This window comes from Trachypithecus francoisi, unplaced genomic scaffold (genome assembly GCF_009764315.1).
Source record: "Trachypithecus francoisi isolate TF-2019V2 unplaced genomic scaffold, Tfra_2.0 Lachesis_group1, whole genome shotgun sequence".
NCBI classification, from domain to species: domain Eukaryota; kingdom Metazoa; phylum Chordata; class Mammalia; order Primates; family Cercopithecidae; genus Trachypithecus; species Trachypithecus francoisi.
In genome coordinates, this window is record NW_022681454.1 from 118,780,758 (window position 1) to 118,807,573 (window position 26,816).

General features: G+C 34.9%; 1 protein-coding gene across 7 annotated transcripts in view; it reads left to right on the forward strand.

Moving 5' to 3' along the window:
* Positions 1-26,816, forward strand: part of KIAA1109 (KIAA1109 ortholog) — a 234,877-nt gene that overhangs the window by 54,832 nt on the left and 153,229 nt on the right. For all 7 annotated transcript variants that reach the window (XM_033215165.1, XM_033215170.1, XM_033215171.1 and 4 more), the window contains exons 13-21: positions 1,242-1,320; positions 3,415-3,506; positions 5,081-5,198; positions 13,667-13,822; positions 14,093-14,190; positions 15,705-15,883; positions 16,366-16,472; positions 17,429-17,637; positions 26,303-26,530. In XM_033215165.1, the coding sequence (XP_033071056.1) occupies positions 1,242-1,320; positions 3,415-3,506; positions 5,081-5,198; positions 13,667-13,822; positions 14,093-14,190; positions 15,705-15,883; positions 16,366-16,472; positions 17,429-17,637; positions 26,303-26,530 (1,266 nt within the window). The remainder of the gene's footprint in view (positions 1-1,241; positions 1,321-3,414; positions 3,507-5,080; positions 5,199-13,666; positions 13,823-14,092; positions 14,191-15,704; positions 15,884-16,365; positions 16,473-17,428; positions 17,638-26,302; positions 26,531-26,816) is intronic.

Here is a 26,816-nt window from a genome sequence, read left to right on the forward strand (position 1 = left end):
CGTTGCTGGCGATGGGCTGCGCTCCTTTGCAGGGGGAGATGCGCTCTTATTTTTTGAATTTCCAGCTTTTCTGCCCTGCTTCTTCCCCATCTTTGTGGTTTTATCTGTCTCTGGTCTTTGATGATGGTGACGTACTGATGGGGTTTTGGTATAGGTGTCCTTCCTGTTTGATAGTTTTCCTTCTAACAGTCAGGACCCTCAGCTGTAGGTCTGTTGGAGATTGCTTGAGGTCCACTCCAGACCCTGTTTGCCTGGGTATCAGCAGCAGAGGTTGCAAAAGATAGAATATTGCTGAACAGCGAGTGTACCTGTCTGATTCTTCCTTTGGAAGCTTCTCTCAGGGGTGTACTCCACCCTGAGGTGTGGGGTGTCAGACTGCCCCTAGTGGGGGATGTCTCCCAGTTAGGCTACTCAGGGGTCAGGGACCCACTTGAGCAGGCAGTCTGTCCCTTCTCAGATCTCAGCCTCCGTGTGGGGAGATCCACTGCTCTCTTCAAAGCTGTCAGACAGAGTCGTTTGCGTTTGCAGAGGTTCCTGCTGCTTTTGTTGTTTATGTTGTTAACTGTGCCCTGTCCCCAGAGGTGGAGTCTACAGAGACAGGCAGGTTTCCTTGAGCTTCTGTGAGCTCCACCCAGTTCGAGCTTCCCCGTGGCTTTTTTTACCTACTTAAGCCTCAGCAATGGCGGGCGCCCCTTCCCCAGCCTCGCTGCTGCCTTGTGGTTAGATTGCAGACTGCTGTGCTAGCAATGAGGGAGGCTCCGTGGGTGTGGGACCCTCCCGGCCAGGTGTGGGATATATTCTCCTGGTGTGCCCGTTTGCTTAAAGCGCAGTATTGGGGTGGGAGTTACCCGATTTTCCAGGTGTTGTGTGTCTCAGTTCCCCTGGCTAGGAAAAGGGATTCCCTTCCCCCTTGCACTTCCCAGGTGAGGCGATGCCTCGCCCTGCTTCAGCTCTTGCTGGTCGGGCTGCAGCAGCTGACCAGCACCGATTGTCCGGCACTCCCTAGTGAGATGACCCCAGTACCTCAGTTGAAAAATGCAGAAATCACCGGTCTTCTGTGTCACTCACGCTGGGAGTTGGAGACTGGAGCTGTTCCTATTCGGCCATCTTGCTCCGCCCCCGGAACTTTTAATACTTATTTAACATCATCAATAATTTGTTCTGTGGTAATAATTGAAAAGTAAAGATGGGAGAATAATTATAATTAATGTTTTATATGAATTAATTTTTTCTTTTGTTAGGAAACAAATGCTGTACACGTAAATGTAGGAGCTGGCTCATATTTAGAAATTAATATTCCAATGACAGTTGAAGAAAATGGTAAGCTGCAACTGTTACTTTTCTTTTTTAAATAATTAGAGAAATAATTACAAATAATAAAGTTTGTTAATCATTTTAGACTAACATTAATAAGGTTTTCTCGGTTTTTTATTACATTTTGATGTGCCTGTAATCATTCAAGGGAAATATTATGTAATTGAGCATTTAGAGAGAAGGGAAACATTTTCTAATCAAATTCAGTCTTATAACTATATGCTTTTATTATAACCTATACATTTCTTTTGTAGGACGGAGCATAATTTACTTAATGCATAGTTTTCCAGTTAGACTGTTGCATTATGAGAGCAGGTGCTGTTTTTTTTCTTTAGTGTATTCTCAGGTCTGAACCCTGTACCTGACATTTGGGCAGTAATTGATTGGGTGACTACAAGGCTTGGTTTTAGGTTATATTATTAGTAGATTTTGTCAGGGAGTAATCTGGGTACTTCGAGTCGCATAACTTTAATAAATCAGAACATTTCACATTAAAAATATTAAAAGAGTGCCCTCACAGCTTTAGTTTCATCTAAGTTTAGATGATCTAAGTTCATCATGCACTTGAAATATGGGCACTGACACAGTTAATAACATGAATAAGTACTTTTTGTTAAATTTATCAAATTGTTATAACTTCATTTTGCCTTCTTATTTCCATTTTCTTAATACATTTGTAATTGAGAGCAGTTAAGATGAAATTCTGCTTTATTTTCTTTCTTGAGAGTAAAGAGTAGCAACTTATCCACATTTAAAATCAATCACCATTAGTGTTTCTGTTTCTAAGTATAATTCATTTTTATGTAATTCTTGGCTCTTGTTTCTTGGTTCTGTCACTTATTTTTGTGCTGTAAGAGGAAAGCAGGCAGAGGGTTGTCTATGTTCATTAGTTTATGTAACGTGGTAGCATTCAGGCCTACCTGCTTAGATAATCAATTGAAAAAGTGACTGTGAATGGCATAATGTATATTTTTCCCATAACTTTGAGGCTATTTTAGTGAATAACTAACCCTTATCTAGTATTAAAAAAGCAGTCTTACTAAGGTTTGAAGGAGATGCTTGAGATTCTGTGGAGTGCTAATTCAGAGTGTGCAGTTGGAAAGAAACATCTTTTAGAAAAGCCTTACTTACAGGTGTATGATGGGGTGTAAAGGCAGTTGAGAGTTGTACACAATTGATAATGTGCTTCTGCCTTTTCACAACTGATGATACACATAGGAAATTGTATTTTTACTGTTTTATGCAGTAGTATACAAAATACTGGTACACTGGAGTAAAGGAATCACCTGAGGACCGAGGAGTCAATATCTTGAGCATATCTATTATAAATCTGTGGCAAGTACCACAGCATACTTGTTGTGGAACTCTTGAGTTAAGGGTCTAAGGAAAGCCCAGTCTGGTTTTGGATATAGAGGTTAGGTGACTTTTAAGATGACTGGCAAAGGGAAAATGGACCTAGGTGTCAGGCAAGAACAATATATAACAAATTAATTTAAAACTTTCTAGAGATTCAGGTATTAAAAAAAGAAAGAAAAAAAAGCCCAGAGCAGAATGCAGGATGCATGTGGAACTAGCTGTATAATAGTGACCACAGAAGTTGTGTTCATAGGAAGAAATTTCTTTAAGAAAGGAAATACAATACTCTAAACCATTCCGTTTTTGTTGAGAATGGGCTATATTGCTGAGAAACTGTCATTACATGAGGGGAATAGCTGTTATTTAGTAACTGTCATTATATAAGGAGTAGTTGAAAATGGTGAAAATTTGTACCCTTGAGTCAGTGGAAGAAGAAAAGGAGTTGTGTTTTGTAACTGAAAACTACTGTTTAAAGAATAGACTTGTAGTTTTGCAAACTACAAAGGAAAGCAAAATCAGAATAGATATATGAAGTTGGAACTTTGTTCCTTTAGAGCAGCCCATATGAGAAGAATCACCTATTAAGTTAGCAAGCTCCCTGTCACTGAGGTGTGTTAAGTAGTGACTAACTACCATTTTTCAAGGATTCCTTCTTTGGGTGGTGGTAGGAGTTGGTTCCAGTCCAAAGATGTTTCATTTTGTAATTGTTTTCCTGGTTCTTAATTTTTATGTTTTTATTGTTAGGTTACACTCCTGCTATTAAAGGACAACTCTTACATGTGGATGCCACTACCAGCATGCAATATCGGACCCTTTTAGAAGCAGAAATGTTAGCAGTGAGTCTGTAGTACATGATGATATGCATACTTATATGAAAAACAATTGATTTTAATTTTCTTGTATAAAGTTTAATTAACCAGGAAATCATCAAATGGTCCATCTTCTAGTTCAAGAACAGCTAGATGCTCTTGACTCTGTCCTAGGGAAGAGGAGTGGATTCCCAGTGCTATGAACTCCTGTTGACATCTCTCTGTTGCTCTGCTTCTAGTATGAGGGAGGTGAATAAAAGGCAATGATACATACATTTTTGGCCTGAAAAATATGCGAAGTTGTTAGAATATTGTTTTTAAAGTACATTATGTGGCTGGACTAAATCTATTCTAAGTTCTAAGTAAGATAATTCTTTAATATATGTTTTCTAGCCCCACTGGATTTCTTTCCCAGGGCTTAAATAATGTAATTTATTGTACCTTTTACTTGATAAAAGGTAAAAGGAAAAAAATCTTGTTGATACCCTGGATTGTTTCATATCAGAAAGAGAAACAATATATAAATGCCCATGATTAAAATTGCTGATTGGGGACTCATTAATCAAGCAGATTTTTATTATTGTTACTATCAGGGACAACAACACTAACAAAAGCCACTATGTAAAATGGTTAATATTCAGAGATTCTTTCATATAAGATGGTGCCATAAGATTCTTAATTACTTGTCTTAAACATTTTACATATGACATATGTAAATTATGAGAAAAATTCTGCAATTAACAGGAATATGTAAAATACCATAAATGTATCTTAAACTGGCATATTCAGTATTTTAATGAATTCTTCATCTATTATTGCTGATAAATAGTGCTGTGTGACAATGCTTTCCTAGGTAGGCAGCTTTTGCCTTTGCAGAAATGCCAAACTAGGGAGGGTGCAGTGACTCACACCTGTAATCCCAGCATTTTGGGAAGCTGAGGCAGGTGGATCACTTGAGTTCAGGAGTTGGAGACCAGCCTGGCCAATATGGCGAAACCCTGCCTCTACTAAAAATACAAAAATTAGCCAGGTGTGATGGCATGCATGCCTGTAATTCCAGCTACTTGGGAGGCTGAGGCACAAGAATTGCTTGAACCCAGGAGGTGGAGGTTGCAGTGAGCCGAGATTGTGCCACTACACTCCAGCTTGGGCAATAGAGTGAGACTCTGTCTCAAAAAAAAAAAAAAAAAAAAAAAGAAATGCCAAGTTGCAGAAATACTGATACTACTTTCTGTGACAGTAAGCATCGCACTCTATCTTCCTTCACACTGAACCTGTCACTTAACAGATGAGGCTTAAGAAGACATTAGAATGTCAGTTGTTACCCTATTGGTTTACCTGGAGTGCAGTATCAACACTGTGTGGCCTGATTTGTTGTTTTGAAAGTTTTTTGACCACATCTTGGCTTAATATTTCAAGGAGCTAGATGTAGCCATGGATATTGGCCACAGCAATATTAAAGTCTCAAAGGGACCTTCTGTTCAGCTCAGTAGGAAAATAAGTTTTAATTACTCACTAGTGTGTGTGACTTCATTTCTGATGCTGTTTACACAGTGTCACATTTTAAGCTCTAATACTTTTACCTAACATTTGTTCTGCAGTTCCACATCAATGCCAGCTACCCCCGAGTATGGAACATGCCACAGACATGGCAGTGTGAATTAGAGGTTTATAAAGCCACCTACCACTTCATCTTTGCACAGAAAAACTTCTTTACAGGTAATTTTCTAATAGATATAAATACAGTGAGATTTATCACAGTGAACTTGTTTACATTTGATACGTTTTACTTTTAAATTACATAGGGAATGATGACATGATTCACATTTTCTTACTTTAACATTTCCTTTTGGGCTGAAAATATCAAAGAGAGAATTTAAATACAGACATTTTGCATTCTTTTCTAACCTAAACAAGGAAAATATAAACCCCAAATTGAGCTTAGAAGGAAATGAAAGAACTCAATTTAGGCTGGGGCTTTGTATCAGTCTAGTTAGGGGGTAGGATGGGGATGATGAATCAGTTTCTCTGTCTTCCCAAATTAGGCATCAGCATGGCTTCATTATTTTGTTTTAATAATTATAATACACAACAGTATACGCAAATAGCTAAATGTTATTTTTATACTTGGAGCCCTTATTTAATCTTTTCTGTTGGCATGGATAATTGAGTTGGTGCTATCACTAGTTGGAAGAAACATTCCTTCATTTCTTGCAGAATGTTTTGATAGCTGTGCATATTTTGTGACTATAAGAACACATATTGTTGGTCTATGAATAGCATAAATATTACTACATTAAAATAAGGGGCATTTATTGAGTCTTCCTCTAAAAAGTTTAGTCCCATAGAGTTGGTCTGATTTGCCAGGGTCAGTGGCTATTCCATAGAAACCTAATCTTTCCTTGACTGCTTGCTACATTTATCCATCCATCCACCCATCCATCCATTTGTGCAACAGTCGTTTTATACAAGCATCTAGTCGATGCTGAGTACTATTAGATATTTGGAGGTGTAGTGGTGTTTAAGGTATACATAGGTAGTCCTCTCCTGACAATACTACTGTATAATGTTGTATAAATGACTTCACTGTTTAAGCTTCAGATTCCTTGTTTGTGAAACAGGGATAACAATTTCTACCCTAATTTTGCTATTACTAAAGTTTTGACCTTTTAAAATGCCTCTTACTGCAATATGTTCAATCATAAGTCTTTTATATTTCTTTTCTGGTTTGACTGGGAGCCTTGGGGACTAGATAGACTGCTTCTGCTTTCCTGGAGTTACGTACTTCTCCAAGGCTTGAACCAGTGTCCCATTAGTAGAAATTTTGACAGAGTCCCTGGCAAGTTAAACTTTTGCTAGTGAAGCAGAGCATTGGATGAGCACTTCTCAGTTCAAATTTATGAAAAAAATTGCAGCTAAAACCTATGGTATGTATTATGTGTCTGATTTTGTCCTAAGCAGTTTGCACATACTAAATTATTGAATCCTCACAATAACTCTCAGGGATCAATATTATTATTACTTTCCTTACTTTATAAATGAGGAAATGAGTTATAGAGAGGTAAAACATTATATCCAGGGTCACACTTGGTTGAGCTCAAGAATCTGTTGTATTATTTATCTCTTTGACTAGCTTTTTCCTTCTCATTTAAGATTTGTATTTTTTAACTTTACTAATCTTTTAAAATAGATACCTATCATCAAGTATTTACTCCTTCACATTACTTTTCTTCCAGACATTTCCCATCTTTAGATTCTTGCAGTGCTAAGAATAGCTGCAGTAGAAGTATAAATTCTTCATGATTGAAAAATATTATTTTACAGTAGCACTTTCATTTACACTATTGTATTAGTTACACTGAAACAGCTAAGTACACATTTCCTAAATTGCAACTGATTTTCCTTAAATTGTTTTCTTTCTCTAACTCTAATTTTTATGCTTTCTCTATTGAAATTCACTCTTTTGGTTATTTATTTTTTTATAAAATTTATTTGGAGAAATTTTTAAAAACATAGATACAAAAGTAAACAATCACCATTTTACAGATTTAACAACTGTAACAGTTGGTCATATTACTTCTCTTGTTTTTAAAAGATACAGCATAACAAATAACTGTAGAGTCCTTTTTAAACTTATTCTCTAAAAAGGATGACTACCAGAGAATAATATGAGTTTAGTATTGTAGTGAACCTACTCGGTCATAGTGTTTGGATTGCTTTCCCTATTGTCGGAATTCTATAGAAAAGAAATTATCTCTCTGATGTGAGGGAATGCCTAATATTCCTCAACAGCCACTTATTAGTACCACTTATTCTCATACCACTTATTAGTAAGATAAAATTGTTCTTAAGAGATATCAGTGTGGGACAAAGATAGCTTTATGATAAATATAATATAGAGCCTCAGAAATGAAAGCTATAAAACAAAAGCAGAAACTGAAGCCTCTTCTGGGAATAATGAAAATAACTTAGATTTACTCTGATAAGGAGGAGAAGAAAATAATATACTGGCATTGCAAAGCTGTAATACCAGTTGATTGATGTTTTATAGGGTGTTTGCCTAACAACTTAATGATAAAGTGAATTGTTGGTGGGTTTTTTCAGAGTAATATTTAGCTTGTCATAACTTTTTAATTCATTGCACAAATGAGTAAGGCAGTCATCAGGAAAGTGCTTCCTTTTTCTAATCAGATTATTTGATAAGACCGTCTGGTAATTGAGAAACAGATTTTGATTTAATAACAATGCATATTATAAAGTTGTTGAGGCTCCTAATAAAAATATTTGGTCGCCATACTTTTTAATATTTATCAGTAAAGATGTTATAGAAACTGGTAGGTAAACTATATTAAAAAATTATATGCTGAAATTTTAAATTAGTTATTAAAGAAAAAACTAACAAGATTTGTTAGACTAATAGCTGTAACGTTTCACATGAGTTATTAAAGAAGAAAATAATAAGATTTGTTAAAATATATTTGGCTAATAACTTTATAAAATACTAGTTTCTTGAAATACGTAGTAATCTGAATTTCTGTTTAGTTCAATTTTTGTTTATTTCACTAGCAATCGTATCTCAATCTTTTGACTAATAGAAGTATAAAGTAGATAAAATGCAACCAGTATACATTGTAAATCTCATACATGAATAATGATTCAAAACAAACATTAAATATCATCTCTGCCCTCACTTATGGGCATTTCTTGTTTTGTATTATTTGTCTAAAGTACATTGGTATGTGTACTAGACATAGACAAATGAAACAATACCAGACATTATGTATATTGAGTGCAAGTGTGAAATGTGAAGCTGACAAATGCATGTAAGACCTGAATACAGAGGAAACCACTGTCATCTGAAGGTAATCAGAGAAAGTAAGGAAAGACATTAAGGTCTGAAATGGTGTTTTTAAATGAATTCAGTAGTATTAACTAAGATCTGATAGTATTTTGCCATTTATAAAGCGTGTTCACTTGTGTTATCGTCACATAATTCTAAAATAGGATAGCTGTTATCCCTGAGTTAACAATGAGGAACTTGAGGCACAGAAACATTGAATGACTTGGGCAAACTTACGAGGCTAGGAAGTGGAAGACATTTAAGAACAGTTTTCAGACTACAGACCCTTTGCCTTCTCTGTAGTATTATGCTGGCAATAAAGATGGTTAGTTTTTCCTTAGCAGAGAGGATATGAAAGATAGTATTTAGTTTGACCAAAAATGCTGAACTGTGAATGTTATGAGTGAGAAAGGTGAGAAAATCAGCTTGATGAATGATGAATATATATTGTAGAGTTGGTTATATCCAGAGATGATTTTTGGGCAATTCCCAAGTGTTAGATGCTGTGCTGAAGACTAAAGTTAGAAAGTAGGGATAGAGTCAGCCTAGTTTGGTAGGGTGGCACTTAGAAGTAAAAGATTTGAAGTAAGCTTAAAGTATGTAAACTGTGATGAATCACTGTGATTGTTAAATAAAAATACATTTAAAGTAGATTTGATAAGTTGAATTTTCTGTTCTCTATTAATAGAACAGGTTAATAGCCATATGCCTTTTGTTGTTGATATAGTAAAACTCTGTATCTCATTAATATTAATTTGTAATTGTCATTTGACATTAAATGTGTTATTCTGCCATTTTAGTAAGACAAGAGTTTCTAATACATTTGTGCTACCTTCTGTATGTGGCAGCTAAAATTTAAATGGGTTCATATGATATTATATAAGATAAATTTACTCTGAGTTCATTATTGAATCTTTTTTCTGTTTAAATATCACCTTTAAAATACAAAGAAAACTACTTTAAATATTTCACACTTTTAGCTATAATTTTCCTTAGGATATCTTTAATAATAAATGCTACCATTTGTGGAGTGCTTACCCTGTGCCAGTTACTTTGTTAAAACTTCACATAAATCATCTGAATTCTCATCATAAGTCTGTGAGGTTGTTCTGATTTTATACAGGAGAAAACTGATAATATTTAAGTCACTTTTTTCAAGATTACATAGCTGATAAAATGATAAAGCCAGAATTTAAACCCAGGACTATCTAGTGTCAAAGTCTGTGCTATAATAATACTGTTTCCAATTGGTTCCCTCTCTCTCTCTCTCTCTCTCTGTCTCTGTGTGTCACACACACACACACACACATGTTCTAATTTTATATACATGGCACTGTGTTGTGTATTGTGAGTATATAAAGATGAGTTTGACACCTCTAGGAGGAGCCTTTTATTGAAAGACATTGCTGGGAGTGTACAATGCATGTAAAACATTCTGGAGGCCAGAAGATAAAGTTGTGCAAACTGCCATGGTAGATGGTAGATCAGTGCTAATGTCTTTAAAGAGCCTTTATTTATTGGGATTAAAAAAAATTAAAGTACCAAAGGGTAAACAGATTAAATATATGAACACAATTTTAATGAGGCCAGCATCATCCTGATACCAAAGCCTGGCAAAGACACAACAAAAAAAGGGAATTTTAGACCAATATCCCTGATGAACATTGATGCAAAAATCCTCAATAAAATACTGGCAAACCGAATCCACAGCACATCAAAAAGCTTATCCACAATGATCAAGTCGGCTTCATTCCTGGGATGCAAGACTGGTTCAACATATGCAAATCAATAAATGTAATCCAGCATATAAACAGAGCCAACGACAAAAACCACATGATTATCTCAATAGATGCAGAAAAAGCCTTTGACAAAATTCAACAGCGCTTCATGCTAAAAACTGTCAATAAATTAGGTATTGATGGGATGCATCTCAAAATAGTAAGAGCTATTTATGACAAACCCACAGCCAATATCATACTGAATGGGCAAAAACTGCAAAAATTCCCTTTGAAAACTGGCACAAGACAGGGATGCCCTCTCTCACCACTCCTGTTCAACACAGTGGTGGAAGTTCTGGCCAGGGCAATCAGGCAGGAGAAAGAAATAAAGTGTATTTAATTAGGAAAAGAGGAAGTCAAACTGTCCCTGTTTGCAGATGACATGATTGTATATTTAGAAAACCGCATCATCTCAACCCAAAGTCTCCTTAAGCTGATAAGCGACTTCCGCAGTCTCAGGATACAAAAATCAATGTGCAAAAATCACAAGCATTCCTATACACCAGTAACAGGCAAACAGAGAGCCTAATCATGAGTGAACTCCCATTCACAATTGCTTCAAAGAGAATAAAATACCTAGGAATCCAACTTACAAGGGATGTGAAGGACCTCTTCAAGGAGAACTATAAACCACTACTCAACGAAATAAAAGAGGACACAAACAAATGGAAGAACATTCCATGCTCATGGATAGGAAGAATCAATATCGTGAAAATGACCATACTGCCCAAGGTAATTTATAGATTCAATGCCATCCCCATCAAGCTACCAATGACTTTCTTCACAGAATTGGAAGAAAACGACTTGAAAGTTCATATGGAACCAAAAAAGAGCCTGCATTGCCAAGGCAGTCCTAAGCCAAAAGGACAAAGCTGGCAGCATCACACTATCTGACTTCAAACAGTACTACAAGGCTACAGTAACCAAAACAGCATGGTACTGGTACCAAAACAGAGATATAGACCAGTGGAACAGAACAGAGCCCTCAGAAATGATACTACACATCTACAACCATCTGATCTTTGACAAACCTGAGAGAAACAAGAAATGGGGAAAGGATTCCCTACTTAATAAATGGTGCTGGGAAAACTGTCTAGCCATATGTAGAAAGCTGAAGCTGGATCCCTTCCTTACACCTTTTACAAAAATTAATTCAAGATGGATGAAAGACTTAAATGTTAGACCTAAAACCATAAAAACCCTAGAAGAAAACCTAGGCAATACCATTCAGGACATAGGCATGGGCAAGGACTTCATGTCTAAAACACCAAAAGCAATGGCAACAAAAGCCAAAATTGACAAATGGGATCTAATTAAAGAGCTTCTGCACATCAAAAGAAACTACCATCAGAGTGAACAGGCAACCTGCAGAATGGGAGAAAAATTTTGTAATCTACCCATCTGACACAGGGCTGATATCCAGAATCTACAAAGAACTTAAATACATTTACCAGAAAAAATCAACCCCATCAAAAAGTGGGCAAAGGATATGAACAGATACTTCTCTAAAGAAGACATTTCCGAGGCGGGCGGATCACGAGGTCAGGAGATCGAGACCCTCCTGGCTAACACGGTGAAACCTCGTCTCTACTAAAAATACAAAAAACTAGCCGGGCGCGGTGGCGGGCGCCTGTAGTCCCAGCTACTCGGAGGCTGAGGCGGGAGAATGGCGGGAACCCGGGAGGCGGAGCTTGCAGTGAGCCGAGATCGTGCCACTGCACTCCAGCCTGGGCGACACAGCGAGACTCCGTCTCAAAAAAAAAAAAAAAAAAAAAAAAAGAAGACATTTATGCAACCAACAGACACAAGAAAAAATGCTCATCATCCCTGACCATCAGAGAAATGCAAATCAAAACCACAATGAGATACCATCTCACACCAGTTAAAATGGCAATCACTAAAAAGTTAGGAAACAACAGGTGCTGGAGAGGATGTGGAGAAACAGGAACACTTTTACACTCTTAGTGGAACTGTAAACTAGTTCAACCATTGTGGAAGACAGTGTGGTGATTTCTCAAGGATCTAGAACTAGAAATACCATTTGACCTAGCCATGCCATTACTGGGTATATACCCAAAGGATTGTAAGTCATGCTGCTATAAAGACACATGCACACGTGTGTTTATTGCGGCACTTTTCATGATAGCAAAGACTTGGAACCAACCCAAATGCCCATCAATGATAGACTGGATAAGGAAAATGTGGCACATATACACCATGGAATACTATGCAGCCATAAAAAAGGATGAGTTCATGTCCTTTGTAGGGACGTGGATGAAGCTGGAAACCATCATTCTCAGCAAACTATCACAAGGACAGAAAACCAAACCCCTCATGTTCTCACTCATAGGTGGGAATCGAACAATGAGAACACTTGGACACAAGAAGGGGAACATCACACACTGGGGCCTGTGGTGGGGTGGGTGGAAGGGGGAGGGATAGCATTAGGAGATGTACCTAATGTAAATGACGAGTTAATGTGTGCAGCACACCAACGTGGCACATGTATACATATGTAACAAACCTCCACATTGTGCACATGTACCCTAGAACTTAAAGTATAATCATAATAATAAAAGCAGTTTAAACATACAGTGAAATGGCAATGAACAAATATGATTATAATTTTAAGAAAGTCAAGTCTATGTTTCCTTCACCCATTGTAGTCCTAGAGTCTAGAACAGAGCCTGACACACAGTAGACACTCAGTAGATATTTGTTTAATGAATAAAACAACATGAAAAAATGTTCAGCCATGCTTGTAGTTAAGAAGCTCAGTGAAAGCAACATACCATTTTTCAGTTATTAAATGTCAAGTAAAACAAAACAAAAAACAGATAGATGATAGAAAGAGATAGAATGCAGGAGAAAGTTCAGTGAAATGGGTAGTCAAGCATACATTTCCGGTAGGAGTGTAAATGGACTCACTTCTAATGCAATTTATAGTAGTCTTGAAAAATATTCCTGAATTTTGACCCAGCAATTCCACTTCTAGAATCTTTACTGACAAGCAATCCTGAATATGTAAAATAATTTTTACAAAAATATATAATACATGGTAATATATATAACACAAAAATTTGGAAAGAGTATAAATATCCAACTATAAAAAATGGTTAAGTAGGTCCTGACAAATCTTATTAATGAGATATTATGCAAAATGTATGTAAACGTGTGAAATAACACAGAATAATATTTGAGTTCAGTGAAAGCAGCACATAGAAAATGTTCATATAGGATAGTGTCAGTCTGTGTAGAAAAATAACTGGAAGAAAATGTATCTGCAATGTTGGCTATTTGGGTAGTGGAATATCAGGTGATTTTTTAAAAAATTTTCTAAAATTCCTTAAAAATAGATATATTAATATATAAAATTTCTCTTATTTGGAACTATGACTGGTAAGTAAACATCTGTTCACTGTCAAATTATTTAAATACATCCTAATCACCTTTTAAATATTTCAATCAAAAGAAAAATTCATTTTTGACTGGTGTTAGAAAATATGTGTTTTTCTTTTCTGAGTTTCAACTAACTTTACAATTTCTATTCACTACCCCAATAATTTTAGATTTAATTCAAGACTGGTCTAGTGATAGTCCTCCAGACATTTTTTCATTTGTTCCATATACGTGGAATTTTAAAATCATGTTTCATCAGTTTGAAATGATTTGGGCCGCTAATCAACACAATTGGATCGACTGTTCCACTAAACAACAGGAAAATGGTAAGACATTTAAAAAATTAGGTTAAGTATTTCTCTCATTAAGGCAAATACCAACTAAGAAAATTAGTATTCATTTGATAGTTTTAACAGATACTAGAAGTTGTTTCTCCCCATTATCTTTGTGAGACTCTCAGAGGACTGTTTCAGAGTTTGTATTGGACTAAAACTTAATTTTGTTTAGTTGCGCATTTTAGACAATTTTATAATTGAAATGTTATGGACATAAAAAGTAAATTTACTTTTTCTTCTTCTTCTTTTTTTTTTGTGTAGTGTATCTGGCAGCCTGTGGAGAAACACTAAACATTGATTTTTCTTTGCCTTTTACGGACTTTGTTCCAGCTACATGTAATACCAAGTTCTCTTTAAGAGTATGTATAGTTGAATGCATTATTATTCCACAAGATGTATTAGTTAGTTTGATTTCCCAAAGCTTATCTTTACTCCCCGTACCCAATCCATTGCCACTTCAAGGTATTTTAGCTTTCCTGCAATGTCTACTACCTTTAGTGTCAGAGTTCCTGCTGTTTTCTTTTTGTAGTTAACTGCACCTAATAAATTGCGCAATTAAAAATATCTCAAGTTGACTATTTTCTTAGAGTTCATTTCTGATATCTGTGGCTAATCTATATGTTAGCCCTTCTAGCTCTAATGTTTACTAATTCATATGAACTAATTTTATACTTCCCTTTATTTGATTCTTAATTGTAAACATGAATTCAAGGAGTAACCACAGTACCTTTCTTCCTTTTATCTGAATGCCTGCACTTCTAAGCTCAAAATTTTATGGAACATATAATTTTTTGGTATGGGCAACCAGTAGTACTTGTAGTATTAATAGTGGTTATACTGGTAAAATTAGCAACATAATAGAAACAGCTAACATCTGTTAAACATTTTCTGTGTACTACATAGACACTATTCCATGTACTTTATGTAGTAACTCATTTAATTCTCAGAACAAGCCTCTTGAGATTATTATTACCTGCATTTATGCATTAGGAAAGTGAAGAACAGAGCTTTTGTAACTCATCATATAGCTAGTGAGGTATTGGGCAATATAGCTTAGGGTTCCATTCTTTTAACCACTCTACCTTGCTGCCTGTTAAGAAACTAGTCATCAAGATGAACAAAGAATAGAAGACCTATAAGGAAAAAAGTAAAGCCAAGTGAAGATCCTTTGATTTGCCAGTTCTGAATTATTGAAAGCTAGTTGAGGAAACAAGACTTACTAGAATCAAATGAGATAATACTATTTTAAAAATTATTAAAAATATGGAACATAGTACACCTGAGCTTATAAAAGGTTTTTTTAAAAGCTGAACTTCATAAAAAAAAAATCTGTGATTACCCATGGAAGACATTCTTTTCACTGTTTGGAAACTATACTGTTTCTTTCCCTGATTATTTTGTTGTTTTTCAATACAAATTTAGTTTTAGTCAATGTAAAATCTTATTCCTTATTTACCTGACTGTTGAATGTAAAATCTGCCATTTCAAATTTGTTTATCTCACTTGTGTAATCCCAGCACTTTGGGAGCCTGAGGCAAGATGGTTGCTTGAGGTCAGGAGTTTGAGACTAGCCTTGGCAACACAGCAAGACCCTGTCTCTCCAAAAAAAAAAAAAAAAAAAAAGCACATTCCTCTCGTCCCAGCTACTTGGGAGGATCACTTGAGTGCAGGAGTTCAAGGCTTCACTCCAGTGTCAGTGACAGAGTGAGACCATTAAAACAAAAAATAATAATACAATAAAATAAAAATAAATAAAATTTGTTTATTTTCTTTCAAACTTATTTCGAAAATTGTTGTAGACAGTTTTGCCCGTATTAACCAACATATTTATGCACTAATGTTATTACTTTGGCTTATTATAATTATTTTTTAGGGAGAAGATGTTGATCTTCATTTATTTCTACCAGATTGCCACCCTAGTAAATATTCTTTATTTATGCTGGTAAGAAATTGCCACCCAAATAAGATGATTCATGATACTGGTATTCCTGCTGAGTGTCAAAGTGGTCAGAAAACAGTTAAACCAAAATGGCGCAACGTTACTCAGGAAAAGTGAGTACATAAAATTAGTGACACAGGCCAGGCACAGTGGCTCACGCCTGTAATCCCAGCACTTTGGGAGGCCGAGGTGGTTGGGTCACCTGAGGTCAGGAGTTCGAGACCAACCTGGCCAACATGGTGAAACCTTGTCTCTACTAAATATACAAAAATTAGCTGGGCATCATGGTGCATGCCTGTAGTTCTAGTTACCTGGGAGGCTGAGGTAGGGGAATCGCTTGAACCTAGGAGGCGGAGGTTGCTGTGAGCTAAGATTGTATCACTGCTGTCCAGCTTGGGCAACAGAAAGAGACTCCATCTCAAAAAATAAATTGATTAGTAAAACAAAATAAAATTAGTGACAAGTATTTTGTGCTTATATGTGGAGAAATTCTTCTTTCAAAAAATAATAATAAAATTTGATTATCTGCAACTGATATCTATACAATTAAAGGAATAAGTATCTGACTAGAAACTGTCTGTTTTACTCTTCAAAGGGCTGGTTGGGTTGAATGCTGGACTGTCCCAAGTGTCATGCTTACAATTGATTATACATGGCACCCAATTTATCCACAAAAAGCAGATGAACAGCTAAAACAATCCTGTAAGTGTTTTTATATAATTTGTGCTTTTATACAGCTGCTATTATGATTGATAGTCATGAAAAATAAAAAGCAAATACATTGAAACACATCTATTCTTGTGACATAGTATAAATACAATCTTTTAAATATTTTAGATTAATTATATCTACCTTTTGAGCATTTGCTATGTATCAAATAGTGGGCCAAGCAATTTTCTGGCTTCTATTATCTCATTTAATCCATGTAACAACTCTGTGAGACAGATATTACCATTATTTTTATCTTAAAGTTGAGGAAATATGCTCAGAGAAGGTAAGTAATATTCTCAAAGTCTGCCAAGCTAGAAGCAGTAGAGCCTGAATGTGAAACAAGGTTTGTGTGAATCGCATATTTAAGTGCATGATTTTGTGAAACGTTAGTTTCTTTAATGCATTTTGACAGTTCTCATATAGTTTATAGTTTCCTGAAGGTAATTTGCCTTATTACCTGGGTCCAAAAAAGAATTAGAGCCAAATGATGATGTTTTCTTTGTATTCTTCCAGTGAGTTAAGTTTCAAAGGATAGTTTTCATAGTTGTTTCATAGTGGCTTGATAGTATCACACTGTATTTAAATAGCTATTTATATGAAAAAATTTTGTAGTTTAGTGCCCAAGAATAGTTAAGGTCTTGATGTGACCCAAATTTGTATTGCAGGGACTCAATAAGAATGTTGTTTATGTTAACAGAAAGTTGTCATTGATTTTCTGCAGGCTGATTTATGTATTTCTCTCATATTTCAATATTTATTCTTTATTTGCTTTCTTAATTATTGCTCTTTTAGGTCTGTTTTCATTATATATACATAATGTAAGGATTAGTTGATATCATGTTTGCAAAGTAAAATTTTTTAGTGAATATTTCCTTGAAGATCTTCCAAGAGGTCTTTTGTCCCCCACTCCCCAAACATTAATCTCTTTTTTCTTTAATTTACTACAGTATCAGAAATGGAAGAGACAATGCTATCCGTATTAAGGCCATCCCAGAAGGCATCAGACAGAGTTGTTTCTTCTCCCTCTACTTCTTCACGCCCCCCTATTGATCCCTCAGAACTTCCACCTGATAAACTTCATGTAGAAATGGAACTTTCTCCAGATTCTCAGATAACTCTCTATGGACCTCTACTAAATGCCTTTTTGTGTATAAAGGTACGATTCTTAAAAACAACTTACATACTTTTAAATATAGACAAAGCAGTTAAAATTTAATTGAAAATTGAGACCATTTGAAATAGCCAATTGGATTATTTAAAGTCTTGAGGATATATCAGATATGTTGACTGGACTTAGGGTGCTAGATTCAATTACAAAATTATTTATTAAAAATAGTACTCCTCAGTTCAGCATTCTTTTGTGCATTTTGTATGTTCTAGGAATGGTGCTAGTTGCTATAGATAAAGATGATATAGCGTCTCTTCTCAGGGGTGTAAGCTAGAGGGATAGCTAGGATAGACAGATATATGGACAAATTTTCACACGTTGTAAGTAATGTAGCAATAGAAGTACTACATATATCTGAGAATAATCGGTAATGGAAAACACTACTTCAAGTGAGTCCATTGAAAATAAGTGACAATGTTTTATGATAAATAATGAATAAATATTTGTTTGGTGCTTTATTTGAAAAACTGAAGCAAATATATGAAAATGCTTGTTTCAGAGTATATCAAACTTAGGTTCTAAATAGATGTGCACTAATTTTTAGTATAAAGAACAAATCGTGTTGACTAATTTTGGTATTTTTTTTCCACTGAAATTGTGTGATTGCACACAATTTGACAGCACTTTATGTATGAAGTCATAAAAGTATGACAGCAGTTTAAAGTTGATCTCTGTAGAAAAGAGAGGCTATTTTTGGATAAATATTTGAGGAGTTCATCAGTTTTCTGGAGATCACTCTTACTTTGACGTTCAAATCATATGTTTTAAATGCCCCCAACAAATTATCAACAATTCTTGTTGATTTAATCTTTATGGTAACTACTATAATCCTTCCTGATCCTCACTTATCACCTTTGCCTGTAATTAGAGGAGTTATCCACATCACTTTCAACAACTTAAGAAATTTTGCATTTTTAAAGGATCTGGCAGATTCACTTTGGATATTGAATACCTAGCTGACAAGGAATCCTGTAATGTACAGCGATAAGAGTAATTAATTCTGTAGAGAGGGACTAGGATGTTTAGGGTTGGTCAGGGAAGCGCGATCAAGGTTTGTTAGTAAAGGCTCTCTGCAGGAAGTGCTGGCTGAACTGGGTTTTGAAGGCCTATGGCATCTCAATATTTGAGTTATTATATTGTATTTACAAAAAACTACCATAAATCATCAGATGATGTAACTTAATATTAAAAGATGCAAGGTAAAATGTGGTTAATATTTGTAGATACCTAGAGTTTTTGTTGATTGCATACACACCTTTCTTCCTTCTTGTGACCATCATTTGACCTAAAATGTATGTCAAATATTTCTCCCAATATCTTACTTTCTTAGGATTGCATGTGAATAACTATAAAGGATTAAACAGATAATTTTCAAGCTATAGTCTTCCTGAAGAGGCTGTATTATATTTTACTTAAATATAAGTAATGATTTAATTAGTAGGTGAAGGTAGTCATAGTGATACATTATCAGTTTTTGAATACCACTAGAGTGGTATTAACTTTCGTTTTTGCATTACTATGTACACTTGGAACCTCAATTTGTTTTTATTAAAAAAATTGATAGTAATAAAAAAATAAGAGGACTCTAACAAAACAGAATACAGTGAAATAAATAATATGCTTTCATTTTAGACTTGTTTATAGGTTCTACTCCACAGATGTAGCCATTGCTGATAGATTATTGTTTTCATACAGACTTTTGTGCATTAAAGGCTTTATAACAACTTTTTAGTAGTTTCAAAAGTTTGTCTTGCCCTAAATATTGTATTAGTATTTACATTTATCTAGTTAGCTTAGAATTTGTATAAAATGTCTATTAAAGCAAATTGTAAAATTTGAAATTTTGACATGTTTACTAAATATATATCAAAGATATGACAGGCAAAAAATTTGTTTAGCCCAATTAACTCTGTGCTTCCTTTTATAAGGAATTTATGCAATTCTTTAAGTTTCTGGTTTTGTTTTTGTTTTTTGAGAGACAGGGTCTTGCTTTGTCACTCAGGCTGGAGTGCAGTGGCACAATCATAGCTCTTTGTAATCTGGAACCCCAGGGCTCAAGTGATCCTTCCCGCCTCAGCCTCTTGTAGCTAGGTCTACAGGCAGGCACCACCACACCCATCTAACTTTTAAAAAAATATTTTTTGGAGAGACTAGGTCCTGCCATGTTTCCCAGGCTTGTCTCAAACACCTTCCTGGCCTCAAGCGATCCTCCAGCCTTGGCCTCCCAAAGTGCTGGGATTATAGGTGTGAACCACCATGCCTGGTCTGTTCGTTTAGCTATATAATGTGTATTTTACTTGGTATCGGTATTAGTACTTTAAAACTTTTTGGAGGTTGAAAAATATATATATTACTTTTATAACATATTCAAGTTGATATATGAAATTTTCTTGTTCATGTATTTTCATGTATACATGAAAAAGAAAATGGCAGTTTAAGGGAATGTAAAAATTCATGTAACCGAGATTGTCTTTTTTTAGTTATCAAAATTAAACATCAAGAAATTATAAAGAATAAACTAGGAAAAAAAAATCATTATATTTGTTTGGCTATATATGAAAGACTGCTTTCCAAAATCCACGGAAGAAACTAGGCCTGGCATTATCATTATAAATAATTCTAAGAAGAGTATGTCTACTGAATATTCATTAAAATTTGTGAGGACATGTATGGAAATGGGAGGTCTTCTGCAGATGTAGACAATATAGTAACTATGAGTGTCAGCCCAGAATCATTTCAGTCATATTAAAACTTTGTCATTTCTTCTGTTGTGGATATAAAGTTGGATAACCATACTACTTATATTACTTTCCTGATTTGACTTCTCTTAGTCTTACTTCATTTTTTTGTTAATGAAGGAAAATAAATCTTTTTATAATGATAACATGTCAGTGGTAGCAAATAACTGCATGAAAGGATATATATGGCATATATGTTTTTCTTATTAAAAATAATTTTAGGCCGGGCGCGGTGGCTCACGCCTGTCATCCCACACTTTGGGAGGCTGAGGCAGGCGGATCACGAGGTCAGGAGATCGAGACCATCCTGGCTAACAAGGTGAAACCCTGTCTCTACTAAAAATACAAAAAATTAGCCGGGCGTGGTGGCGGACGCCTGTAGTCCCAGCTACTTGGGAGGCTGAGGCAGGAGAATGGTGTGAACCCGGGAGGTGGAGCTTACAGTGAGCTGAGATCGCGCCACTGCAGTTTAGCCTGGGGACAGAGCTAGACTCCATCTCAAAAAAAAAAAATAATAATTTTAATAATCTTGAACAGAAACCTGGCTATTCATTTTTCTTTTTTTTAAAAAAGGGTAATTTTGGAAACAGTACTTGCAGACTTTTGCTACTGTTTCTCTGATTTTATTAGCTTTCATCTTTTCACCTATTGTTGTTATTTTTTTCTGTTTTGAGAAATGAGCATCATTGGATAAGCATACATTTTTAACTAGGAAAAACATTGCAGTCTCTTACTGGAAGTAGGTAATAAGATACTCATATCAAAATACCATTATGAAAAGAAAATTTTGGAGAATTCTTAAGTAAATTGAAATGTATGTAGTTTATCATTCTTAAATTCAAACATGATGCAAATTTGACAAAAGAACACATTTTCTTGGTTCTATAAGCCAGTGAATTTTTTCTAGGATTGTTTGGAATTTATTTTAAAGATAGTTTAATTTTGCATGCCATCTATTATAAAATGAAATTGAAAGTTTTATTTTTATTTGTAAATATTTGTGTACATTTGTTAATCTTAAAGTACCATAAAAGTTTGCCATAATGTATTACCTACCACCTACCTTACACTTTAATCAACCTTTTTGGTAACTTTTTTTTTCAGTAAATTTTTTTTTTTTTTTTTGAGACAGGGTCTGACTTTGTCACCCAGGTAGTGGCATGGTCACAGTTTACTGCAGCCTCGACTTCCTGGGCTCAGGTGATTCTCTCAGCCTTCCAAGTAGCTGGGACCACATGCATGCGCCACCATACCTGGATAATTTTTGTATTTTTTGTGGAGACAGGGTTTCACCATGTTGCCCAGGCTGGGCTCAAGTGATCGGCCCACCTGCACCTCCTAAAGTGCTGGGATTATAGGTGTGAGCCACTGCGCCTGACCTTTCAGTTAATTCTTAAGAAATTAACTGGGGAGTTATACATGATATAAACGTTATGCACATGTACCCTAGAACTTAAAGTATAATAAAAAATAAAAAAAGAAAAAAAAAAAAAAAAAAAGAAATTAACTAATAGATTTGGAATTCATAAATTAAGAAAAACCCTTAAGTCACACACCCAGCATTAGACATTTAACATTAGACAAAGTTCTTAAAGGAGTTACAATTTTAAAAGTACATTTTGTTGACGATATTTAGTCATTTGTAGTTACAAATGTATTAACTCATGAAAGAATCCTAGTGTTTTATAACTCCTTTAGAGCAAAGTCACTGACACATTTAACAAAAATTAGCAAATGTTCTCTGCTATGTTGGGCATTCAGTGTTCCCTAAGGAATTTGATATGAATTATTTCCATTTCAAAAGCAATGGAGATTGCTTTAGTAGCAAATTGAACGTTAGACCCAAGGGAATGTTTTTTCTTTTTACTGTAATAATCTACAGGAATCTAAATTTTTTTCAAGATTTACAATTATAAGAGACTACAAGGGAATTTTTTAAAAATAAGAGATCTGTTGGCTAGGATCATTAAAAATGAGTTAAAATGAGTGCTGGTAACTGTTTTATTTTGTTGGTACATGTTAGTATGCTGAAACCTAATAGTAGTTGAGTCCTTAGATCAGCTGTTTGGGGAGAAGGTGGGGCAGAGGTGTTTTTCTGGGGGCCATTTACACATGGAAGTATCAAAGGAGTTTTTCCACTTTACACTTGACTCTGGACTCTGCCTACTGCAAACTTTCTGAACAGTCATTAGGACTGGGGTGGAATGTATATTTCATAAAGGCTTCTGGAGGGGAGAACTACTGCTCTGAGCATCTTTAAGTTTTGTTTGTTTGTTTACTTTATTTCAATTGTTTTGGGGAACAGGTAGTTTTTGGTTACATGGATAAGTTCTTTAGTGGTGATTTCTGAGATTTTGGTGCACCCATCACCTGAGCAGTGTACGCTATACTCAATGCGTAGTCTTTTATCCCTCACCCCACCACCTGCCACATCCTTCCTCTCGAGTCTCCAAAATCTGTTATATCATTCTTATGCCTTTGCGTCCTCACAGCTTAGCCCCCACTTATGAGTGCAAACATATGATATTTGGTTTTCCATTAATGAGTTACTTCATTTAGAATAATGGTCTCCAATTCCATCCAGGTTGCTGTGAATGCCATTATTTCATTCCTTTTTATGACTGAGGAGTATTCCATGATATATATGTGTGTATGTATGTATGTGTTTATATGTACACATACCACATTTTCTTTATCCACTCATTGGTTGCTGGGTATTAAGGTTGGTTCCATGTTTTTGAATTGTGAATTGTGCTTCTATGAACATGAGTGTGCAAGTGTCATTTTCATGTAATGACTTCTTTTCTTTTTGGTAAATAGCCAGTAGTGGGATTGCTGGATCGAATGGTAGTTCTACATTTAGTGCGAATCTCCATACTGTTTTCCATAGTGGTTGTACTATGTTACATTCCCACCAGCAGTATAAAAGTGTTCCCTTTTCACCACATCCACACCAACATCTATTATTTCTGATTTTTAAATTATGGCCAGTCCTGCAGGATAAGGTGGTATCACGTTGTGGTTTTGATTGCATTTCCCTGATCATTAGTGATGTTGAACATTTTTCATGTGTTGGCCATTTGTGTATCTTCTTTTGAGAAATGTCTGTTCATGTCCTTTGCCCACTTTTATATGGGATTATTTTTTTCCTTGCTGATTTGTTTGAGTTCCCTGTAGATTCTGTATATTAGTCCTTGGTCAGATGCATAGTTTGTGAAGATTTTCTCCCACTCTGTGGGTTGTCTGTTTATTCTGCTGATTATTTATTTTGCTGTGCAGAACCTTTTAAGTTTAATTAGGTCCCATTTGTTTATTTTTGTTTTCGTTGCATTTGCTTTTGGGTTCTTGGTGAAGAATTCTTTGCCCAAGCCAATGTCTAGAAGAGTCTTTCTGATGTTGTCGTAGAATTTTTATGGTTTCAGGTCTTAGATTTAAGTCTTTGATCTATCTTGAGTTGATATTTCTCTAAGGTGAGAGATGAGGATACAGTTTCATTCTTCTATGTGTGGCTTGCCAATTATCCCAGCACAATTTGTTGAATAGGTTTTTGTTTCTTATTTTGTTTATGTGATGTATCACGTTTACTGATTTGTGTATAAACCATCCCTGCATCCCTGCTGTGAAACCCACTTTTCTCACTTTATGTTTTTGTATGTTTTGTTGATGATGAGTTGGCTGCAAGTATTTGGCTCTATTTTGGCTTTATTTTGGCTTCTCTATTCTGTTCCATTGGTCTGCGTTCCTGTTTTTATAACAGTACCTTGCTGTTTTGGTAACTATAGCCTTCTAGTATATAGTTCACAGTTGGGTAATGTGATGCCTCCAGATTTGTTCTTTTTGCTTAGTCTTGCTTTGGCTATGCAGGCTCTTTTTTGATTCCATATGAATTTTAGGATTGTTTTTTCTAGTGCTGTGAAGAATTACAGTAGTATTTTAATGGAAATTGCCATGAATTCATAGATTGCTTTTGGCAGTATGGTCATTTTCACAATATTGATTTTACACAATTTGTTGAATAGGTTTTTGTTGCTAATTTTATTTATGTGATATATCACATTTGTTGACTCATGCCTACATCCATGGTATGAAACCCACTTGATCATGGTGAATTATCTTTTTGATATGCTCTTAGATTCAGTTAGCTAGTATTTTGTTGAGGATTTTTGCATCTTTGTTCATCAGGGATATTGATCTTTAGTTTCCTTTTTTTAATGTCTTTTTCTGGTTTTGGTATTAGGGTGATACTGTCTTCATAGAACGATTTAGGGAGGATTCCCTCTTTATCTTTTGGAATAGTTTTGGTAGGATTGGTACCAATTCTTTTTTAAATGTCTGATAGAATTCAGCTGTGAGTCCATCTGGTGGTTCTGGGCTTTTTTTTTGTTGTTGGCAATTTTTAAAAATCCCTTTTTCTCTCTCACTGTTTGTTATTGGTCTGTTCAGAGTTTCTGTTTCTTCCTGGTTTAATCTAGGAGGGTTTTATATTTTCAGGAATTTATCCATCTCCTCTAGATTTTCCAGTTTGTTCATGTAAAGGTGTTCATAGTAGCCTTGAATGATCTTTTGTGCTTCTGTGGTATCAGTTGTAATATCTCCACTTTTGTTTCTAATTGAGCTTATTTGGATCTTCTCTCTTCTTGGTTAATCTCACGAATGGTCTGTCAATTTTGTTTATCTTGTCAAAGAACCAGCTTTTTGTTTTATCTCTTCAAGTTTTTAATGTTGATCGAACTTAATTAGACGTTTATGTTATTTTTAAATTTTAATTTTATGTTATGTTATGTTAAAATTTATTTTTAAAAATTTAATGTTGGAATTTAAAATATAACCCAGTGTTTTCTGTTATATTTGTGCATAAATTTGTCCGTGCTTCAGAATTGTATTATAAAGACAATTATTAAGATTTCAGGCAGGTTTCAAGTGGCATCTGTATTTAGGAGGTGGACGGCAATAGGGAATAGAGGAAAAAGCACTGGTTTTGTGAGCTGGTAGGTTTGGGATTTTGATATTAAATCTCCCTACCAATTAACTGTATGACTTTAAGCCCTTCGACATTATTCCCTATGAAATGATATTATGTACTGATGTCCATAACTCTAGTCAGAAAATAACTTTGTCAGTAATCAAAGTGCAGACTTTACCAAATTCCTGTCTTGGTTCTAATATTTAACAGATATGCTAACAATGTTAACAGGAATATTTAACAACTTTTGTTTACTACTGACAGATCAAATGGCCAAAATTTAAATTTAGAATCAATGGGAAAAAATAATTTAAATTCCAGCTAAATTTATATTTTCATGCAAAAGAAAACAATAGTTGAAACACTTCTGCATAAAAAACCAGGATGAACTATGTGAAAGGAATTTTTGATAATTGTTGGTAACACATGCCTTTATGTCATCAATAACCAAGATTGGATATTTTTATTAAAGCTGTTGAAACATGCCTGATAAATAATTCCAACAGGAATATGTGAATTGTACTAGTTACCTCATCGAATTTAGCCAGACTGATTTTTAGTGAATTGTTTCCCCCAAAGGATGTCCTCGGGTATTGCCTGAGAACTCTGAGGAGCAGTGATTGAAAACTCTTTAACCATGCAAACAAACCTTCAAAGGTCTCTGAGGACCTAAATTACAAGGTTTTGCTGTAATTGGGGCAATGTCATGAAGCTTTACTATAAAATAGGCTTCTGTAACTTTTTGTATTTTTTGCTACTGAATATTTATTTGCCAAGTGGCTGTGTGTAAGCCTTAACATATGTTTTCTTTTGTATTTTAAGACAATAGGGCTGATGCCTTTTTATTAAATATAATAGGTTAAGGAAATACATAATTTACAAATTTAGGCTCATAGGTGAAAATATATTTACATACTTCTGACAGCAATTTGCGTTTTCTTAATATTTATAGGAAAACTACTTTGGGGAAGATGACATGTATATGGATTTTGAAGAGGTTATCTCAAGTCCTGTTTTGTCACTGTCAACATCATCCAGCTCTGGGTGGACTGCTGTTGGAATGGAAAATGACAAAAAGGAAAATGAAGGTTCAGCCAAGTCAATTCATCCACTTGCCTTGCGTCCTTGGGATATTACTGTACTTGTTAATTTGTACAAAGTTCATGGGCGTCTTCCTGTTGTAAGTGTTTACACATCAAAGTAGTCTGGAATATATTATGACATCCACCTGTGTATAGATGTAAAGCATGCAACACACACTTAGAAAAAGAAAATCAGATTCAGAAACTTCTAAATTTATTATTTTACTATTATAAAACTCATGTATTTTCTTCATAATATGATTACTTGATCATTGGTAATTTTATTTTCTATTTTTCTTCTAATTTAACTTTAGCTGCTTCTTTGCTCTTCTGTGTAACGTCAGGACATTGTGTCACACGTTGCATTGTTGGGTTTATAATTAA